The sequence below is a fragment of the Corvus brachyrhynchos genome, unplaced genomic scaffold (genome assembly GCF_000691975.1).
Source record: "Corvus brachyrhynchos isolate BGI_N302 unplaced genomic scaffold, ASM69197v1 scaffold72, whole genome shotgun sequence".
Taxonomy (NCBI): domain Eukaryota; kingdom Metazoa; phylum Chordata; class Aves; order Passeriformes; family Corvidae; genus Corvus; species Corvus brachyrhynchos.
The window spans coordinates 480793-499709 of NW_008236763.1; the positions used below are offsets into that span (position 1 = coordinate 480793).

The 18917-nt window shown below is 49.3% G+C and overlaps 1 protein-coding gene and 1 long non-coding RNA gene across 3 annotated transcripts; one reads left to right on the forward strand and one right to left on the reverse strand.

The window, feature by feature from the left end:
- Window positions 1-118: 118 nt before the first annotated feature.
- PTPN22 (protein tyrosine phosphatase, non-receptor type 22) lies at window positions 119-17526 on the forward strand. Its single transcript, XM_008644758.2, has 21 exons — window positions 119-315; window positions 3231-3339; window positions 4348-4424; window positions 5295-5390; window positions 5778-5816; window positions 6245-6316; window positions 6391-6450; window positions 6836-6978; window positions 7771-7837; window positions 8864-8941; window positions 9464-9556; window positions 10917-10993; window positions 11964-12691; window positions 13725-13811; window positions 13956-14086; window positions 14782-14809; window positions 15171-15251; window positions 15545-15648; window positions 16263-16293; window positions 17050-17127; window positions 17435-17526. Exons 1-21 carry the CDS (start codon window positions 229-231, stop codon window positions 17497-17499), a joined length of 2331 nt encoding a protein of 776 aa, XP_008642980.1. The 5' UTR covers window positions 119-228; the 3' UTR covers window positions 17500-17526.
- Window positions 17221-18850, reverse strand: LOC108444922. Of its 2 annotated transcripts, XR_001859641.1 has the most exons (3): window positions 18549-18850; window positions 18277-18347; window positions 17221-18124 (listed from the first exon to the last, which is right to left on the reverse strand). It is a non-coding gene; the product is annotated as an uncharacterized LOC108444922 (long non-coding RNA). The 2 variants fall into 2 exon arrangements; XR_001859640.1 differs by having other exon boundaries at window positions 18277-18850.
- Window positions 18851-18917: the final 67 nt, after the last annotated feature.

Here is an 18917-nt window from a genome sequence, read left to right on the forward strand (position 1 = left end):
CCACCCCATGCCAAATAGGGGTGGTTTGAAAGGAGGGCACGAGGGCCCTGTGCTGTGTGTTCTGTTGTGTTGTCTGACCAGGATTATCTGCTACGCACTAATTTCCTTTCGGGCTGTGATGAAGTCAGAAAACCACAGCCAGCGCTCCCCGCGGTGCCTTCCGCTGCGGATCACTTGACATGTCCCTTCCCAGGAGGGCCAGGCCAGGCACGCTCCGGCTCCGGCACCATGGACCAAAGGGAGATCCTGCTACAGAACCTGGAAAGGGTCCAAGGCAAGAAGCTCAGCCGAGGAGAGTTTGCAGAGGAGTTTTTGGTGAGTTCACTCAAGGCTCAGCTCAGTGTTTCAGCTCATGTCGGAGGGAATCGCTCGGTCACTTCTCAAACACATGACAGTGAGACTTTCTAGGAGTTTTTTAATAGACACCCAGGAGTTAACTGGGCTAAGAGGGATGTAAAGACATGAGAGGAATGTAATGGTTTGCATTTGAACTGTTTGCTTTTTAGCTAATTACCCGAGTGCTTCCTGTTTTCTGCTTGCCGAATGCACTTGTCGGGACGCGGTTTCACTTTGCCTGGTAACAGAACCAGGGGGACAGGGAGGAATATGGAGCTTCTGGCCCTGGTGACACAACTGAGGATACAGGGAGGAATATGGAGCCTCTGCCCCTTCTCGCCATTGCAATCTGTTAGACCTGTGGCACACGAGTTCCTACCAGGGATCTCCGGTTTCTCCTTGACTTACCTTGTCCTTGTTTCCATGGAGCACAGGTTGCCCAGAGAAGCTGTGGCTGCCCCATCCCTGGAAATGTTCAAGGCCAGGTTGGACAGGGCTTGGAGCACCCTGGGACAGTGGAAGGTGTCCATGCCCATGGTACAGGGTGGAATGAGATGAGCTTTAAGGTCCGTTCCCACCCAAACCATTCTGGGACCTGGGATCTGTGTGCTCTACATCCAGCAGTGCTCCTGGCCCCTCCTGGAAACTACTTTCTTGTTCCCTCAAGGCAATAGCTGCAAAAAATGCTAATGGCTCCCACCACCCCGTGAGTTCTGCATTGCCCTGAATTTGTGAGCTCTCCGACACATTTTTTGGTTTGGGTGCCAGGGATGAGGCTCAGATGCCAACGCACCATCTCATGGCTAAAGCTGGTGGCTGGAAATGGCTCTTGGTGTATCAGCTGGAGGCAGGTGGCTCTGACAGGCTGCCTGGGCTGCTCTGGGAGGCAGTGACATTGCCCAGCTTTAACAAACAAAGGGAAGGGTAAAACTGGTACCTCTGTGAGATCTGAGATGTGCCAAACACTGGACCAATCTTTGGCTCCGGGTTACTGAGGGGTCCCCACAAGCTCCAGCCCTGCTCTGTCATACCAGTGAAATCTGACACTTCAAACACTTGGGGAAAGCTGAGTGTTTGGTTTCCAGGTGTCTGGGGTGGAGGGAAGTGATTAATCTGAGCCTGCAGTGACAGTCTGTTGTTCCATGGAACAAAGCGCTGTCACAGCCTGCTGAGTTTCCCCTCTCTCTGCCGGGGTGTCTGTGCGTGCGAGGCAGTGGGCTCTGAGCCCTGCTGCTCAGGCTGGCTCCAGAAGCCTGATGTGTTCATTTCTGATCAAAATGGCAGGCGGAAATGGTCAAGGCTGCATTTCCTCTTGTATGGGATAAGATCTTCTTAGAGTGACCTGATTTGTGGCCACTTGGGCAAGGCAGTGGCCTCACCAGGCCGTTGTGCTGGCTTGTGTTTCCAAATGTGACAGAAATATTCAGTGCCATTCCTCCCCTAATTCCTGCCCTCTCCTTGTGGGACCGAGCATTTGTACGTGCAAGTTGTGGTGATGTTACTGTAAATGGCAGCGGGTTTGTTGGAGTCCCCTTTTTCTGTCTGTGCAGCCTCACAGCTGCACACTGCCCAGGCTCCCCAAGGAATGGGCACGGCCCCAAGGCTGCCAGAGCTCCAGGAGCATTTGGACAATGCTCTGAGGCACAGGGTGGGATTTTGGAATGTCTGTGCAAGACCAGAAGCTGGACTCAATTATTCTTGTGGGTCCCTTCCAGCCCAGGATATTCCATGATTCTGTGATTCCCACTTGCTTTTGCATACCTAGGCATTGCCCACACAGTTTAATGTCAGATTATTCAGGGACAGAAAAGTCAGATGATTCAGGGCCTTGGCTCTGAGAAGACTGACTTTAGTATGGAGTCATGCCCCTTCCATGAAAGCTTTCCCTGGAAGCTGGGGGTGTACTGAAAGGAGGCAGGGGAGGATGTGACCAAAACCAGAATTGCTCAGAAGGCTACAGGGATGTGGAGGCCACAAAACCCATCCTGCTCCCACAATTTCTGTCCTACTGTGTCTGCCCCACGTTCTTAATTAATAGAGGCTGGACACATGGACTGTCCCGAGCCTCCTGTGCCTCCTCCCTGACTCATTCCATCAGATCTCTGAGATTTAACTCCTAGGGTATTGTGGCTGAATTTTGTGGTTTAAAACTGCAGTTTAATATTAAAAACCAACAACCCGGACACAAAAATATGAAAGAAAAAATACAGTGGGGCTGGTGCTTCAGAAGCTGATGGTAACAAACAGTATGTGTTATTTAGAAGCTGGTGGCAGTGAAATAAAATTCTATGCTTTGCCAGGAGAAAGATGCTTTAACTCTCTGTGTGTGCTGCAGCTTTATCCTGAAAAAGTAAGAGATGAGAGATTTTCAGCCCTAAGTGTCTGTCCCAGGACTCCTCTCTTCCCTTTCATCAGTCCATGGAGCCACTCTGCTCCAGTTGCTTGTGCTCCCTTAGTGGCTTTAGCATCGCTGCTTCCAGCTACGGACAGGAGCACCTCTACCAAAGTGAGAAAAATCAATAGATTTACCTGTCCTTTCTGGTATCATTTGTTAAAGGTGCTTTGACACTGTCACTCCTCTGATCTGGGTGCCTTTTGTACTGACAGTAATTCCCCCGGGTCTCACTCACTTGTGAGGGCGATGCTTTGTGTCACTTCACAAGCCGACGTGTGGGCACTGCCTCAGCACACACTTTCCATTCTTCAGAAGCTGTGCTGGGGCTCTCAGGTTGTTCTGTCTATTCTTGCTCTGAGAAAAGCCACTCAGGAAAGAATTAATGGTGCCGACCTTGCTTTGTGGTAGCAAACACGACCCCTCGAGACCTTCATGTGCTCTCTAGTAGTGCGCTGGCTGTAGCACGTCGGCTGTAATTTGTTCCACTCTTTTTTCACAGAAGCTGAAGAGACAGTCAACAAAGTACAGATCGGATAAAATCTACCCTGCAGCAGTGTCTGAGCAGCCAGAGAATGTCAAGAAGAACAGATACAAGGACATCTTACCTTGTAGGTTGGAAATGGCACATGTTCCTACTCAGCCTTTTGTTTTTCTTGCTTTTCTTGTTCTCATCCTCTGGTGCCTGCCTGCACAGTTGTTGTGTGTGAGCATCTCACTGCTGTCTGTTGGCTTTGAGTCCTGCTGTTCAGATGCAGGGCTTTGGCTGCTGCTGTGCCTGCTCTGGGGGACTTTGGCACATATCAACGCCCTCAGGCACATGGTGGAATTCTGGGGATGTCCTGTGCAGGGACGGGAGTTGGACTCGATGATCCTTGTGGATCCTTTCCAACCCAGGATATTCCGTGATTCTGTGATATTTTCTAGAGACAGAAGGACTCCTATTCACTAGGAAACACATCCTCCAGTGATCATCCTTGCAAGCTTCCCGGGTAACATTGCAATCCCTTGCATCCAAAGGCCTTTGGACAACTATGTCTCCGTGATGTACAAAGCAGACAACAGGCAAAACCTGCTGTGGCTTGTCCTGGCTTGATGCAGTGGTCTCCAAAGGACGGTCTGTCCCAGGATCAGAGCAGACTGTCTCTTTCATCCATTCCAACTTGGAAAAGAAAGTAAATCACAGAATAATTGAGGTTGGAAAAGACCTCCAAGATTGAGTCCAGCTTTCAAACCTTTGTATCTAACGCCACAGACCTGGTTTGAGCCTGGAGTGCGTTTAGGTGGTTTTAGGCTTGGCTTTCTGCATGGTCAGAGGGGATCAGCGTTGCACTGGGGCAGTGGCAGCTCCTGCAGCTCTCCCCTAAAGCCTCCCCAACTCTCCGAAAGGATCTCGTCCATCCCCTGTGTGTGTAGGCAGAGGCACTTCTGAGCAGGGCTGTGGGAGGTGTGGGAGGTGTGGGAGGTGTGGGAGGGACATCAGCTGCTTGCACAGCCACCCACCTGCCCTGGATGAGCTCTCTGATGTGAGTGCTCCCCCAAAGCACCTTGTGCTGCCCTCCAAGGACTCAGTGACCGTGAAAGACAGACACTGACTGCTGCTTCTCCTGCTTTTGCAGTTGACCACACCAGAGTGGAGTTGTCCCTGATTACATCTGACACAGATTCTCATTACATCAATGCCAGCTTCATCAAGGTATGGCCTCTTTTGTGCCGTTTTGTCCTGCAAAGGTGTTGCTCTTGTGCCAAGAGGAGCAGGTCAGGGGCTCTGGTGAACCAAAGGGCTCTGCAGTAATTTCTGGGCTGTGCTCAAGGATGACTGATGTAAGAAGATGTGTACAACCAGTGAGCCCTGCAGAAACCCTCTGTGCAGCACAGAGGCACCAGGCTACAGGGCAGGGGACACACTCGTGCCGGGGCCATGGGTGGAACAGTTTGTGGTTCACAGCCCCAACTTCCTTGTCGCCGTTGCTGCCTTTGGTGGGTGACAGTGGTGCAAAATTGCCTGTGGCCAGAGTCACCTGGGCTGCAACCAGTGCAGAGGCAGGAAACCTTGCAGTGCTGCACGGCTGGGACCCGCTGCTGGGGCGAGCAACGGGGCACGTCAGTGTGGGGCAGTGCTCCATCAGCAGCTCCACGTGTTTTGGGACTGTCCTGGGCCTACAACCCTTCTCTGATTGACAGATGGATAGATGGATAGATGGATAGATAGATGGTTGGTTGGTTCCCTTCATTCTCCATGACAGTGACCCAGGGCTCTTCTGCAGGAGAAAAGACCTTCCCAACAGGATCATTGTTCATTCTGTGGCCACATCACCTTCAAGCTCCCAGAGCACTGTAAGAACTGGTGCTGGTCTCAGCTCAACCCCAGCTCCCCAGCTCGGCCCTGCCTTTTCTTTGCACATCACTGCTCGAGTTAATGTATGTGTCCAAAATTCAACTATATGAAAGTCCTTCTAAATTCTTAATGGGCTTGCTGATAGAAGTAAATTCAGAGAGAGGAATGACTTTATTTCTGCTGGTGAACTATGCACAGATGTGTCCCTGTCTGGTTTGAATGTTCCAGGGTGTCTACGGGCCAAGAGCATACATTGCAACCCAGGGTCCTCTCCCCACTACTGTCATTGACTTTTGGAGGATGATTTGGGAGTATGAAGTCCTGGTAAGGTGCAGATTTATATCTAAATATAAAGTTTTTATGTCCTTTTTTTTAAGAAAAGTTGTCCTTACATCCTGAAGTCCTTTGTGAGCCAGGGTTTCACTCCAGATGTTGTGTGTGTCCCACATCTCTACCATCAGCCTCCTCCCACTCGTGCCAAGGCAGGAGTCTGCTGGTGGCTGTCCCTGCCTTTGGGTGGTGGCTGGGGAGGTCCTTGTGCCAGGCTGTGGGTGATGTCCCAGTGTGACTTGTCTGGCAGTCGGGGCTCAGGGGAAGGCAGCCCACAGAGTTTCCTTGTCACTGATAAGTACCCGCAAGAGCTGAGTTTAATTTTGCTGCCTGGATAAGAAACTTGTGCTCAGACTTTTCTAATGAACTTTCTTCCTGCAGGTTGTGGTCATGGCTTGTATGGAGTTTGAAATGGGGAAGGTGAGTAGTGTGTCACAGATGGCCTCTGAGTGCCAGGGCAGGGTGAGAGATGCAGATTTTTATTAAATCCCATTAGTGACAGCGAGTTTCTGTTTGATATGAGCTGTTTTCTGAGTCTCCAACTACAAATGGTCCCATGGGAGATGTCCCTGCCCATGGCAGGGGGTGAAATGAGATATCTTTAAGGTCCCTTCCAACCAAACCAGTCTGGGATTCCATGAAATTCTTTAGCCATTTCCGGTAGCATAGAGAATCTCTCTGGAAAGGCAAAACCAGCAGTGGCAGCTGCAAGGAAGGGGAGGCTGGAGCTGGACAGCAGCAAGAGCTGAGCCTCTTCCCAGTGTGAATTTTGTCCTGAAAAGTGAAAGAAGAGACAGCACAGCTGGGCCAGTGGGGAATAACCAAACACATCCTGCTTGTCCCAACAGAAGAAGTGTGAGCGGTACTGGGCGGAGGTGGACGGCTCCCCCCTGCACTGTGGCCCCTTCGCCATCACCTGTGTGAGTGCAGCCACCCCAGCACCCTGACCCCCCCGGGGCACCCATGGAAAATTTGACTCTGACTTCTTCTGCAGGAGGCTGAGGAGAAGAGGAATGAGTATGTGATTAGAACTTTAAAGGTGACCCTGAATGAGGTAAGGAGGAAAGGTCAAGGCAGAAAATGCACCCGGGCTGGCTTTGTTATATAAATAATATATTGAAATATGGTACATTTTGTGCAGAAAAGTTTAGACTGCTCAGGCTGCTGAATTAGATTTGACAGCAGTTGAGGGAACAAAGAAAGTAAAAAATTCATTAAGTCAGACCTCAGTTTCTGAAGGTGTTTGTCAGTCATGGCAAATCAGACTCCGGGTAAGTGACGCCAAGAATGTCATAAAACAGCTCCTGCAGCAAAACCAGCTGCAAACTGTTCCTCTGCCCTTTGCCTGCTGATGCAGAAGGGAGTTGGAGATGGAGCAGAAATCCAGCTTCCCTTGCCATGCGGACATCCCAGACCCTGCCACTGCTCTTCCTCTGCAGGCAACCCGCACCATCTACCACTTCCACTACAAAAACTGGCCGGACCACCACATCCCCTCATCCATCGAGCCCATCCTGGAGCTTGTCAGGGACGTTCGCTGCTACCAGCCCGATGACGGGGTCCCTGTCTGCATCCACTGCAGGTGGGTAACCTGGCTGCCAGCAGGGAAGGGCTGCTGGCCCCCAGACCCCTGTGCTCCCACATCCCGAGGGGTCACAAAGCAGGGAAGATGGCCAAGCCCACAGCCAAGCTCCTCTTGTAGGGAGCCCTAAGGCAAAGGGCTCCTCTGAGGACAGACAGCATGGCCAGGGGGCAGGGAAGGAGGCAGCAGCAGGCCAGCAACACAATCACAGAATCATGGAATTGCTTAGGTTGGAAAAGTCCTTTAAGATGGTCGAGTCCAACCATCTGCCCAGCACTGCCAAGGCCACCACTAAACCACGTCCTCAAGTGCCACATCTACACGTTTTCTCAATGGTGACTTCACCACTGCCCTGGACAGCCTGTGCCAGTGCTTGACAATGCTTTTGGTGTAGAAATTTTTCCTGATATCCAATCTAAACCTCCCCTGGGGCAACCTGAGGCCATTTCCTCTTGTCCTGTCCCTTGTTAGTTGGGAGAAGAGACCAGCACCTGGCCAGGGAGTTGTAGAGAGTGAGAAGGTCTGGGTCAGAGATCACCACCACTGGGCATGTCCGTGTGTGGCTGGTCAGCACAGAAGGACTGAGAGCAGTTCTCAGGGATGAGCTGTGCCTCCCAACCCTGTGCAGCAGAGCCCTGCGTGGGCTGAAGCTGCAGCATCATGCGGGTCTGCACCTTCTGCTGTGTGGAAGGGACAGGTGGCTGTGGGTCTTCTCCAAATATCCTTGTCAGAAAACACAGTGTGCCCACCTTCTGAGCTGTGCTGGCAACCCTGCTGTGGCTGTCATTGCAGTGCTGGCTGCGGCAGAACCGGCGTCATCTGCGCCATCGACTACACCCAGAAGCTGCTGAAGGATGGGGTGAGTGCCAACCCCTCACTGCCTTCGATGGCACCTGCACCCCTCTGTCCCTCCCCAACCTTCCCTCTCCCTTTCACCTCCTCTGACTGCACTCAGGTGGATTTCAGGTGGATGGGAGCTCCCCATGGCCTGACTGGAGAACGCTGGTGAACAAAGCGCTGATTCCCCATCCCCAGTTTGTGCCACTCCTCTCTCTCTAGACACTGACAGCATCACAGCAGTGGGGCAGAATCCCCCCTCCACTGCTCCCTCTGGCCAGGCCTTCAGCTCACAGCACACGGCCCTGTGCTGACCTTCACTCTTCAATACATCTTTACTATCTGTATTTGTCTCTCCGCACTTACACATCAGATACTCAGCATTTCCAAACCACCACCTTGCTTTACTCTGACTCTCCAATAACGGTGGCACAGGCAGTAATCCCTGGCCTCAGAGCAGGTTGCTGGGACTCAGAGGAGAGCCTGATGTCTTCTGTTCTACCGTTCCCTGAACCCATCCAACAGGGAAATCAGTGTCACGTCCTCTGTGCTGCCCACAGCTTAATAACTAACACTCTAACACTCTGTGGAGTGTGAGACAGGAGGAGGGAGGAGGGTGGTTTGTAATAAATAAAACAGCACTTAAAGCAGGCTCTTTGTTAAAAATTCTTGCAGTAGCAGGCCTGGATTTCAGACAGTGCTCTGAACTGCATCATGACTTGGAAGCTTCGTGGAATTAGGCCTGTCTGTAATTTTTATCAGAGAAATCATAGAAATCATGGAAAGACTTGGGTTGGAGGGACCTTAAAGATCCTCTCTTTCCAGCCCCCTGCCATGGGCAGGGACACCTTCCACTATCCCAGGTTGCTCCCAGCCCCATCCAACCTGGCCTTGGACACTGCCAGGGATCCAGGGGCAGCCACAGCTTCTCTGGGCACCCTGTGCCCGGGCCTTACCACCCTCACTGGGAACAATTCCTTCCCAATATCTAATCTAAATCTCTTCTCTTTTAGTTTGAAACCATTTTGTCTTTTCCCTTTCTCGCCAGATTGTTCCAGTGAACTTCAGTGTGTTCAGTCTGGTCCAGGAAATGCGCACACAAAGACCTTGCATAGTGCAGACCAAGGTAGGTTTGGGGAATGTCACCAACTGGTCCATGCCGGGACCTCACCTTTTCCCCAGGAGGGTTCACAGCAGGGAAACCCAGAGCAGCAGTGCTGGTGGGAGCTGGGGTGTGGAGATGTTGTGCAAAGTCCCTTTTCTGAACAGAACAATGATTTTGCAGAAATTAATTTGGTAGCTGAGCGTTTCCTTGTGGACAGCTGGGACAGCACTCACAGTGTGATTTATCGAACGCTTGTGCTGGAAACCAGGAACTGTCCAGGCAATGAAGTGGGAACTTTTCTCAGCTGCAACAGACTGAAGAGGAAGCTGAATGCAGAACAGCATTGTTTGCACACCCAAAAACCCCCCAAATGCTTTGGTGTGAACCCTGTGAGAGTCGTGGCGTCTGCCTCTTCTCAGAATTCACACCCTGCCACTGGACAGGAAAGGCAGCTTCTCTCAGGGGTGCTACTTGATTGGGAAGAGGTGCCATTTACAGGTCCCACCGGTGCTGGCTGTCACATTTTTTCTGTCTGGAATGCAGGAGCAGTATGAGCTGGTTTACGATGCGGTGATTGAGCTCTTCAAAAGGCAGATTCAAGCACTCGATGCCCAGAAAGATTTTGCTACTTCACAGGTAAAAGTCCCAGGACAACCACCCTGCCTCTTGCAGCCTGGGCACTCCAGCTCTAACCTCAGTTCCTGCTGCAGACTTGGGATGAATTCCCATATTTTCTGCTCCCCTTGATACCCAAACTGAGTCTCTTTTGAAGTTAACCCATGAGAATCCAGCTCTTCCCCTAAATGTGCAATGCTTATCACAAACAAGACCTAGATTTTCTTCTGTCTCAAAACCATTTTCTATTTTCTATATATATTTATGATTGTTTAATGTCATGAGTGAATAGAAAAGCACGAACTTTCTACAGGAGGGACTGATTTCCATGGGGATGTTCCAGAGAAACTTGTCTTCATGGAGTTCTTGGAAGCAGCTGAGGGATTTTTAGATCAGGTTGGGAAGGTCCAGGTTGGGAAGCTTGGGATCACGAGGCAGTGAGGCTGAAAGTGTTACCTCGTGTGCTAGTGAGGGAATCAGCACCACAGCCTGTCTTTGGGAGGACATAGGGGGAAATATCTTGTGAAAAAACATGGCAAAGTCTCACAAATCTGTTACACCTCTGAGGAAAAATAATGTGATCTTGGTGTGAAGCTGCACATTAACATGAAGAGCCAAAACATCTCTGCTTGAGGTTTTCTTTGCTCTTGCTGTTCTGTGACTGCCAACATGAGCCTCACTGGATCAAATCCAGGAAAGTAAATGCATCACAGCAAAGCCTGGAAGGTCACAGTGAGCTCATTTTGTCAGAAACTTTTATCTAAAGAATTGGGAAGAGGATCCTGCAATGGGACTCGTGCCTCAGTTTTGCCATAGGATTTGCAGGATGTTCCAAGCCAGAGCTGAGTGAGAAAAGAACTGGGAAAAGCCTTTTTGGCCTGGTTAAGGACAGTCTGTGAGCAAAGGTCACACAGAGCTGGGCTGACACAAAATGCAGAGGACGCTTCAAGTCAGGATGTGGTTTTGTAGCTCTTGCCCAAAACTCTCGCCCCCCTAAACCTCCCTCTCCTCTGAGGACACTGTGCAGAGCATGGGGATGGCCATGAGCTGGTGTCACAAACAAAACCAGCACCCAGCTTGCCCAGTGTGGGCTCCTGAAGGCAGAGTGTCTGCACAGGCTGCCTGCCAGCTGTTTGGCACAGCTGGATGGTTGTAGGGCTCGCTGTGCTCTCGATTCAGAAAGGTGCTGGCAGGAGTTGTTCTTCAGGAAGTTCTGTCTGCAGTTTTCAGCTCCACCTTGGTGTTTTCAAGTTGCTGCTGATCATTTCCCAAGTGCTTTAGTAATTAGAAGTAGTTGGCAAAAATTCCGGCTCCTGAAGCAGCACGTTGGTGTTTGCATTCTGCCTCCTCACTCTTGTTTGCCAACATTTCCTTTCCCTAGGAAGGAGCAGGGCATCCTGCAGCCAAGCCGGTCCTGACTCCAGTGGAAGACATTTATGGCCTGAGTTTACTCACCTGGTAAGGCCTCAGCACAAGTATCCCTGGTTGGTATTTGCAGTCACCCACACAATTTCAGAGAGGTGAACTTTTTGATGTGTGCTTTGGAACACTTTAGCTCTCAGGATCTGCTGCCTCCCTTGAGTCCCACTTTGACCCTCATGTTTTTCCTAACAAAATTCATAGAATCATAAGGGTTGGAAAATCTTCTAAGACCGCCGGGCACAACCATTAACCCAGCACTGCCAGGTCCAACACTAAGCCGTGTCCCCAAGTGCCACATCCACGTGTTTTTTGAATACTTCCACAGATGGTGTTTCCACCACTTCCTTGGGCAGCCTGTTCCAATGCCTGATCACCCCCTCAGTGAAGAAATTTTTCTTAATTTCCTAATAATTCCTGCTCTTCTCACTGATGTGTCTCAGCCTCTTCCCTGTGTGTCATTATCAGTCCCCTTCTTCTGCCCTGGGCTTTGTTTCACGCAGTGTTTCACATACGAACTGAGAAGAGTATGAAACAGTATAAAAACAGTCTCATGCACATGGAGACACCAAGGGCTGGGTTATCCCAGCCCTCTGCCTGGCACGGAATGTGCCCCCAGTGGTCCCATCTTCCATCTGCACATTCCACTCCAGTGCCCCTTGCTGCAGGAATAGCAGTCCTGAGGATCCAACTTCCCAGTACCAGCAGCTTCCAAGGGTGGTGGGATCTCTCTGTGGGCACTGTTTGGGATTGCAGTGTCCTCTTTCTGTAAATAATTTTGCTTTTTCATTCAGTTTGCTGGCATAAAGGGGCCTCCTCTGTTCACCATTTACTGGTGTCGAAGTGGAGCACAGTCCTTCCCTGTGCTCCTGGCTTGAGGCCGAGTTGGGCTCTGCATTCCCGAGGGAATTGCTGCTGGGAGCAGTGCTGTGGGCCCCGTTAGTGGGCTGGCATTTTCTGAGCCCTCGATGGCCTTGACTCCACACCACTTTTTTGTGCTTTACTGCAGCTCAGAGCGAGAGGAGCAGGTTGCACACCAACACCTGCCTCCGCAGCAGGAGGAGCACCAACGTCTCCGTCCTGCGGCACAGAGCAAAGCGTCCCTGCCCTCGCCGTGTGCCACGGCAGCACAGCACAGCTCTGCCCAGGGTGTGCCCCCCATCAGACAGGCCATCTCCTTCGGTGCTTTGAACTTCGTCAGCCGCAGGAAGGCGGCTGCCGGCGAGCCCAGGGGTGCTGGGGATGCCCCTCAGAAACACCGCAGCTGGGAGCTGGACCTGGAGCCAAAGGGAGCAGGCGGGAGGGGGCCTGGTGCCAAAGCACCTCTGGCATGGACTGTATCGACCCCTCTAGCCCTGGGGCAGCAGGGAGAAGACTGGGAACGGGATGCAGGGGATGCCAAGCCTGTTTGGAGTCCACAGGGGCCAAAAGCCAGTCACCCAAGCTTCCAGGATGGATTTTCCCCTGTGGACCCAAATACCTCCAGACGAGCAGCAGACGCCCTCCCAGGCCAGAGGCACCAGGGGCAATACCCTCACCCTTACCTGTGCTCAGCAGAAGACTCCTACTTCTCATCACTCTCTCCAGACAACCCCATGTCCCCCGTGTTTCCCTTTCTGGAGGGGCAGGATGAGCTCCTCCGTTCTTGCTCTGCCAGTGCCCCACTACAGCCCACCACAGCCAGCTCCCCATCGTCCCACCACACTCCCCTGAACGAGGAGAGGATGTTCCCCTTGGGTGAGTGCTACTGGGACAAGGGGACACATGGGACAAGGTCTCTCTGGACTAGGGCGTGCTGGAGGGAGTGGTCAGTGTGGTCATCTGGTGTCCAGGGAGGGCTGTGGCTGCTCCTCAGGACTGGGTTCTCATGGGAGCTGAGGGAGTAACTGGTTTCATCCTCACACTCTTTTCATCCTGCCTTAATTTTGTCCCACAAGCATTTTTAGAACAGCGTGATTTTCGTGTTTGAGTTACACAGCTGCTCTGAACCCCTGTGTCACCTCAGAGCAGCTCTCACAGGGTGGCAGGGACTGGTGCTGACCAATTCTTACAGCAAGGTGCTCCAAAAAGCATTCAGAAAGCTCCCAGAAATGTTTTTTTCTGAGGATCTTATTTTCAGGCCAAACCCTACTCACTCTTTGCTTCAGAGTGTCATGTGGGGGACACTGAAATCTCACTGAGATTGAGAGATCCAGGACTTCAGGGGCCCTGAGCTACCTGATCTACTGGGTGACACCCCTGCCCATGGTGGGCTTGTTGGATCTAAATGGTTTTTAAGGTCCCTTCCAACCCAACCCATTCTATGATTCCATGATTCAACACAAGTATTTTGCCCAGATCTGTATCCTTAAATCCATCACCTGTCATACGAGGAAGGTGGAATTATTCCTTGATCTGGTTAGTCCTGGTCCAGCTGGACATTTCCTGTTGTCCACAGCTTTGGCACTTGCTCCACTTTGCCCTGCCCAGGCCCCTCAGCATTCACTGTCACAAAGACATGCTCGTTATCCCGGTGCCCTTAGGAAGTTATGCGAGTTGCAGCCCAAGCCAAGGAGCAGCAGAACCACCAGCTGTGTGCCTGGCTGTGTTGGGTTATGCTCATTTTCCTTGTGCAATTGGTGCTGAGAGCTATTTGGACGTTTAACCAAAAGTTTAGAGGTGTTTAACCTTAATGTCTGGTGCGTGGCAGGGCAGGAGCAGCCCTCTCCTCTACAGGCCTGTGGTCCCCCTCATGTCCTGCCATGCCAGTAACCTGTGTCTCTCCAATCAGCCCCCCTGCCACAGCCAGATGATGATGATGATGCTCCACCCCTGCCCCAGCGCACCCCCGAGTCCTTCATTGTGGCCAGTGAGTTGGGTAAGTGATTAACAACATTAAATAAGGGTCTGAGAAGCACTGAAGGCTCACCTGACATCAGTGTGGTCCCGTAGCATCCGGCAGTGTCTGTGCTCTGGCTGCCTGGGGTGAGAAATGATCTCTCTGGTGTTCAATTGCTTCTAGGACAATTTCCTCTGGCCACTTCAGATTTCCGGCTTCCAGACAGAAATCCAAATATCGGAACCTCCTGGGAGTGGAGTGGTGAGTCTCACTCAGAGGGGTTTCCTGACCCTGTGAGATTGAGACCATGTAAGGTAAGTAAGTGGCTTTTTACCTCTTTTCTGGCATTATTTCTATGCCAATCTCCTTATCACATTTCCTTCTATGAGAAAGACTCTAGTTTTGGCACTTTGTACTTGCCATAAATTATTTCATAGAATCACAGAATCATGGAATGGTCTGGGTTGGAAGGGACTCTTAAGATGATCCCATTCCACCCCCTGCCATGGGCAGGGACACCTTCCATTAGACCAGGTTGCTCCAAGCCCTGTCGAACCTGACTTTGAACACTTCCAGAGATTTCAGGGCTCAGGATTGGGAAGAAGACATGGTCTCAGTCCAGCCCCTTCCTATCAACATCTACTTTACTCCAAACATAATTTTTTGGGATTCTAAGACCAGTACAGGGTAACAAACATATTGCCCCTCATTTAGAGAAGGATAATGAAGACAGGACATTCGTGTTCTGCTGAGCTTCACACAGCCCTGTGGAACCAACAGGAGCTGAACAAAATTTAGGCATCTCTTGATCATCCCATAGCTGAGTGACAGCTCTGTGAACTAGAAGAATAAGGCACAAGTCTGTCTTCCTTTACATGAGCGTGGAGGTGTGTGTGGGAGGGTGTTTGCACATCACATCCTTTCCTCATCTTCTCTGGCTTCCTTGTGTGCAAGAAAACAACATTTGGATGTGGGAATTTTAAATACCTGCCTTGTTTTTTGTTTCCAGAGTGTGAAGCTTTGGAGCCCACGAACAGGTATAAGTTTAATACTGGGATAATCTTTGTAATTAAGACCTGCTTTTTTTCTGAAACTGCTTTATTTAGTAAATGTGTTTAAGGTCTGTGCTCAGTGCAACGGAAATTGTTGCTAAATAGTCCTGCAACTAAATAGTTCTAACCAGAACAGTTCTGCAACCAAATGAACTGGTAGTTTTATATTTCCTAATCAGCTCCCGCCTCATCCTGTACATGAGGATGTTCCTTGCAGGCTCCTCTTTGTCTGCATGTTGTGTGTTTCCTTTGAGACAACTGAGATAAGATGGTTGGTAATAATTTATATATATATATATATTATTTTAAAGCTAGGTAACCAAGTCTTTTATTTTTGCTTTCTCAGAGACAACCCAGGATGGCTCTAATTCTCCTCCTCCGCTTCCTGAAAGAACCCCGGAGTCGTTTGTTCTCGCTGAGGCAGCAAGTAAGTGCTGAGCTCTTTTCTCGGGATGTAACTGAGGTTTTACACTCACACCTAAACCTGTAGGTTTCTGAGAGCATGGCCCACTTGTTCAAAGCATTACAGTGTAGTGCTTCAGCACTTCCCTGCAGGAGAGTTCAGCAAATACAATGAAAATAAACACAACTAGGGAACCTGCATAAAATTTCTAGAAGTGCTGCATTAGAGGAGATGAAAAGCAACAACAAAGCACTTGGAAAAAAACAGGAGGATTTACGAATGACCACTGAAAATGTATGTATGATGTATGTTCCCAGGTCTGCAGCCTGCTGCAAGAAATTCCTCGAGTCCTGCAGGTTTGGAGAACAAGGGCTCCAAAACATCATCCAAAGAACTCATGAAATGCTTCAGGAGGAGCAAGGTAAAAGAAACAAAAGAAAAGGTGTGGAAAAGGGAGAGGGTGAGAGAAGGGCTGGCTCTGGCACAGCTGCTGCTGCTGCTGCCCTCTCACTGCTAACTGGGGGAACGGGGCCCTGCTTCGAGACTGCTCGTGTTTATGGCAAGAAAAGAAGAATAATAAAAATATTCTGATGTAGAAGTGCAAACACCTGCCCTGTCTGCACTGGGAACAGGGTAATGCAACCCTGCCCAGGGCAGGGGTTATGCCCCAGCACTCCATCCACCTGAGTGCCAATTCCTCTGGGAAAAAGTTGCTCCAGTGGAGTCTGAGTCTGTCCTACAAGGACAGAACCATCACCAGCCTCCTCTTCTTGAGGCTCCTGTTAATTATCCTCGTGAGCTTGTACTTTGGGGTGTTATGGTGGAACAGAAAAGCATTTGAGGAAAACAGCAAGAAAAATACAGACTGGAGGCATTTGGGCTGACAAGGAAAAAGCCAAAGAGAGTGGCACAAAGTTTGCTTTTATGAGATGTGTACTTGTACATTTACCAGTGAATTCCCTTTACCACAGTAACTGATCCACTGCTTCCTACATTTTTTTTCCAACTAGCCTTTTTCTATTTTTTTTTTAACAGAGCTTGAAAATATTGAAAAATATGAGAAAAAGTAAGTCTTTCAGGCTAGTATCTTCCCAATGGATTTGAGCAAGTATTTAAATGTGTGGCATGGAAATATCAAGAACCTGAACTTTTCCAGTGTGAAATTCCCCACACTTTGGAGCAGGACACACAGAGCTGTGCCAGCTGAGCACCTTCTCACCTGGAGAGCTGTAGCTGTTGTAGGAATGTCATAAGGATGATGTGCTGACCTTCAGGTGCCTTGGGGACAAATTACCAAATTCTTCAGGTCGTTCAAACCTGTGTTGCAGGACCCTACAAATGGGAGATATGGGTGCTGGGAGAATGTGAGCCCCAGCCTGGATTCTGACCAGTCTATTTGGAGCACAAATAAGGAATCTCTCACTACAATCCCTTTGGTCTAAAATTAAAAGGCTTACCTTGAAAACAGGACTGCTAAAAAGCGTTTAAAGCACTTCTGAACAAACATTTTCTCAGCAGAAAAATTTACCGCTTGCTGCAGTAGTAAATCCACTCTCTGTAAATATGGGATTGCACAAATTAAGGATGGAATTGTTCCCTGTGAGGGTGGGGAGGCCCTGGCACAGGGTGCCCAGAGAAGCTGTGGCTGCCCCTGGATCCCTGGCAGTGTCCAAGGCCAGGCTGGATGGGGCTTGGTGCTGGTTTGATGGTTGGACTGGATGATCTTAGAGGCCTTTTCCAACCTAAAGAATTCCGTGATTCCGTAAGTTCAGCTCTGGAAGTACCAGTGACCAACTGCTCTGGTCTCATTTTTTATTTCTAGGCATCTGCAGTCCATCTTCACTGACAAAATCATCAGAACCTGCCCCAACAAACTCTCCGAGGTCTTTCCTTAACTTTGGTATGTTTTCCTCTTTGTGTTTTGGTAGGAAGAACCTGGTTCTTGGAAATCTAAATGCCAGGCAGAACACTTACAAACTACAAACACTGCAGATAATGCTCATTGGTTTTTACACATTTAGTTTTTACACATTTACAACTTTATTCGCAGCTACAGGATGTTGCTTTTCTGTCATATCTTAAAGCTTAGGAAAGATCTGAAACTACAAGTATTTTCAAATCCTGTGTTATTTTAAAGGATTACATAATCAGCATTTATAACATACAGAATTTGTTGCATTAAAAATATATATATAATTTCTTCCTAGGCTTTGCAAATCGATTTTCAAAACCTAAAGGACCAAGAAATCCACCCTCAGCATGGAAGATTTAGATGCATTTTATAGACTCGGCATTGCAGATTTGCAAGTCCTCCTGAAATACTTGGAATGCCCATCCCAGTGAGGCTTCCATCCAAATAAACACATCAAAAGCTGTTTCACGGTGTTGGCAGCTCAGGCACTACTTGCACATTCACTGGAGTTTAAAAGTAAAGAATATAAAAGTACCAGCAGCCTTCAGTTAATTCACAATGGGATGGAAGGCAAGCCTTGGAATACAAGTTTTATCCTAAGGAGGGACATATTTTTGTTGTGTTTTGGAATGTAATCACTTCAGAAGGATGGATTTGAGCATAAACTCAAATGGTTTTTGATGATGATGAAGACTATGGAATGATCTGGAAAGCCAATGGAGCAGAGTGAGGTGGATCAAGACCCTTACTCACATTTGTAGTCTACTGTAATCAAAGACACTGAGATGTTTACATTACTTGGACTAAGAAGGAATTAGCATTGCAGATTTTAGAAATAACATAAGCTTTTTTTTTCTTTCATCTGAGTGAATCAGAGCATTTGTCTGGATTTTTGGGCAGTAAGTCTTAAGATGGTGATTGATCCCATAGAAACTACACTGTTGTAACTGGACTGCACAATTGGCTGACCCAGCTGCTCTTCCATCTGGAAAAAAAAAAAAAATCCCAAATTACCACGACAGCAAGCAAAATAGTATTGTATTTTAAAAACAATGCTGTTCTTAAGGGTTTGTGATCCTCCAGCACAGAATTTCAGGTGGGAACAGGGAAGACAAGATTTGTTGCGAGATTCCTCACCAGATGCCACTGCTGTTTCCATCAGTGGGGAGGGATAAAGATGCTGAAAATTGCTTTATATGATCGTTTTCCTGTAAAGACAGAAAACAAAAACAAAAAAAACCACAAACAAAAAAAGGTGGGATTTGGGGAATTTGGTCAAGAGGAATCTGCTGACCACTGCTGGAATGGAAAACTCAGCTGGCTTAAAGTTGGAGGAATAGCCGATATTGCCTTTTTTATTACTGAAGTCATGGGTTTTCTTAACAGCAGAAAACAGTGAAAGCCTTTACCCAAATTATATTCCTGTTTCTCCCAGGCTGGACGGAGTTCGGAGCAACCTCGTGTAGCGGAAGGTGCCCCAGCCCATGGCAGGGGGTGAAACGAGATTTTTCAGTTCCCTCCCAACCCTTAAGATTTTATGATTCAATGAATTTATTCCATCCCCTTGCCACGGGCAGGAATGGCCTTCTTAGGCTCGCTGCAACAGCTCCACATCATCTCCCTCGCGGGAAAAGCCTCCGCAGCACCCCGCGGCCGGTGTTTAATGGACGAACCACTTTAGAACAAGCGACAACGCCGTGAAAATAAAGCTTTTTACCCTTCCCCGCTGCCCGGCTCCCGCTTCCCTCAGCACCTTCCCACCCGCCCCCCGCCCCTCA

What these genes read in the sequence shown, in the direction of transcription:
- PTPN22 (XM_008644758.2), top strand. Translation starts at nt 229, where the DNA reads ATGGACCAAAGGGAGATCCTGCTACAGAACCTGGAAAGGGTCCAAGGC. An exon ending in AGAAGCTGCTGAAGGATGGG is followed by an intron (nt 7,838 to 8,863) that starts GTGAGTGCCAAC and finishes CTTTCTCGCCAG; the next exon opens with ATTGTTCCAGTGAACTTCAG. An exon ending in CATTGTGGCCAGTGAGTTGG is followed by an intron (nt 13,812 to 13,955) that starts GTAAGTGATTAA and finishes AATTGCTTCTAG; the next exon opens with GACAATTTCCTCTGGCCACT.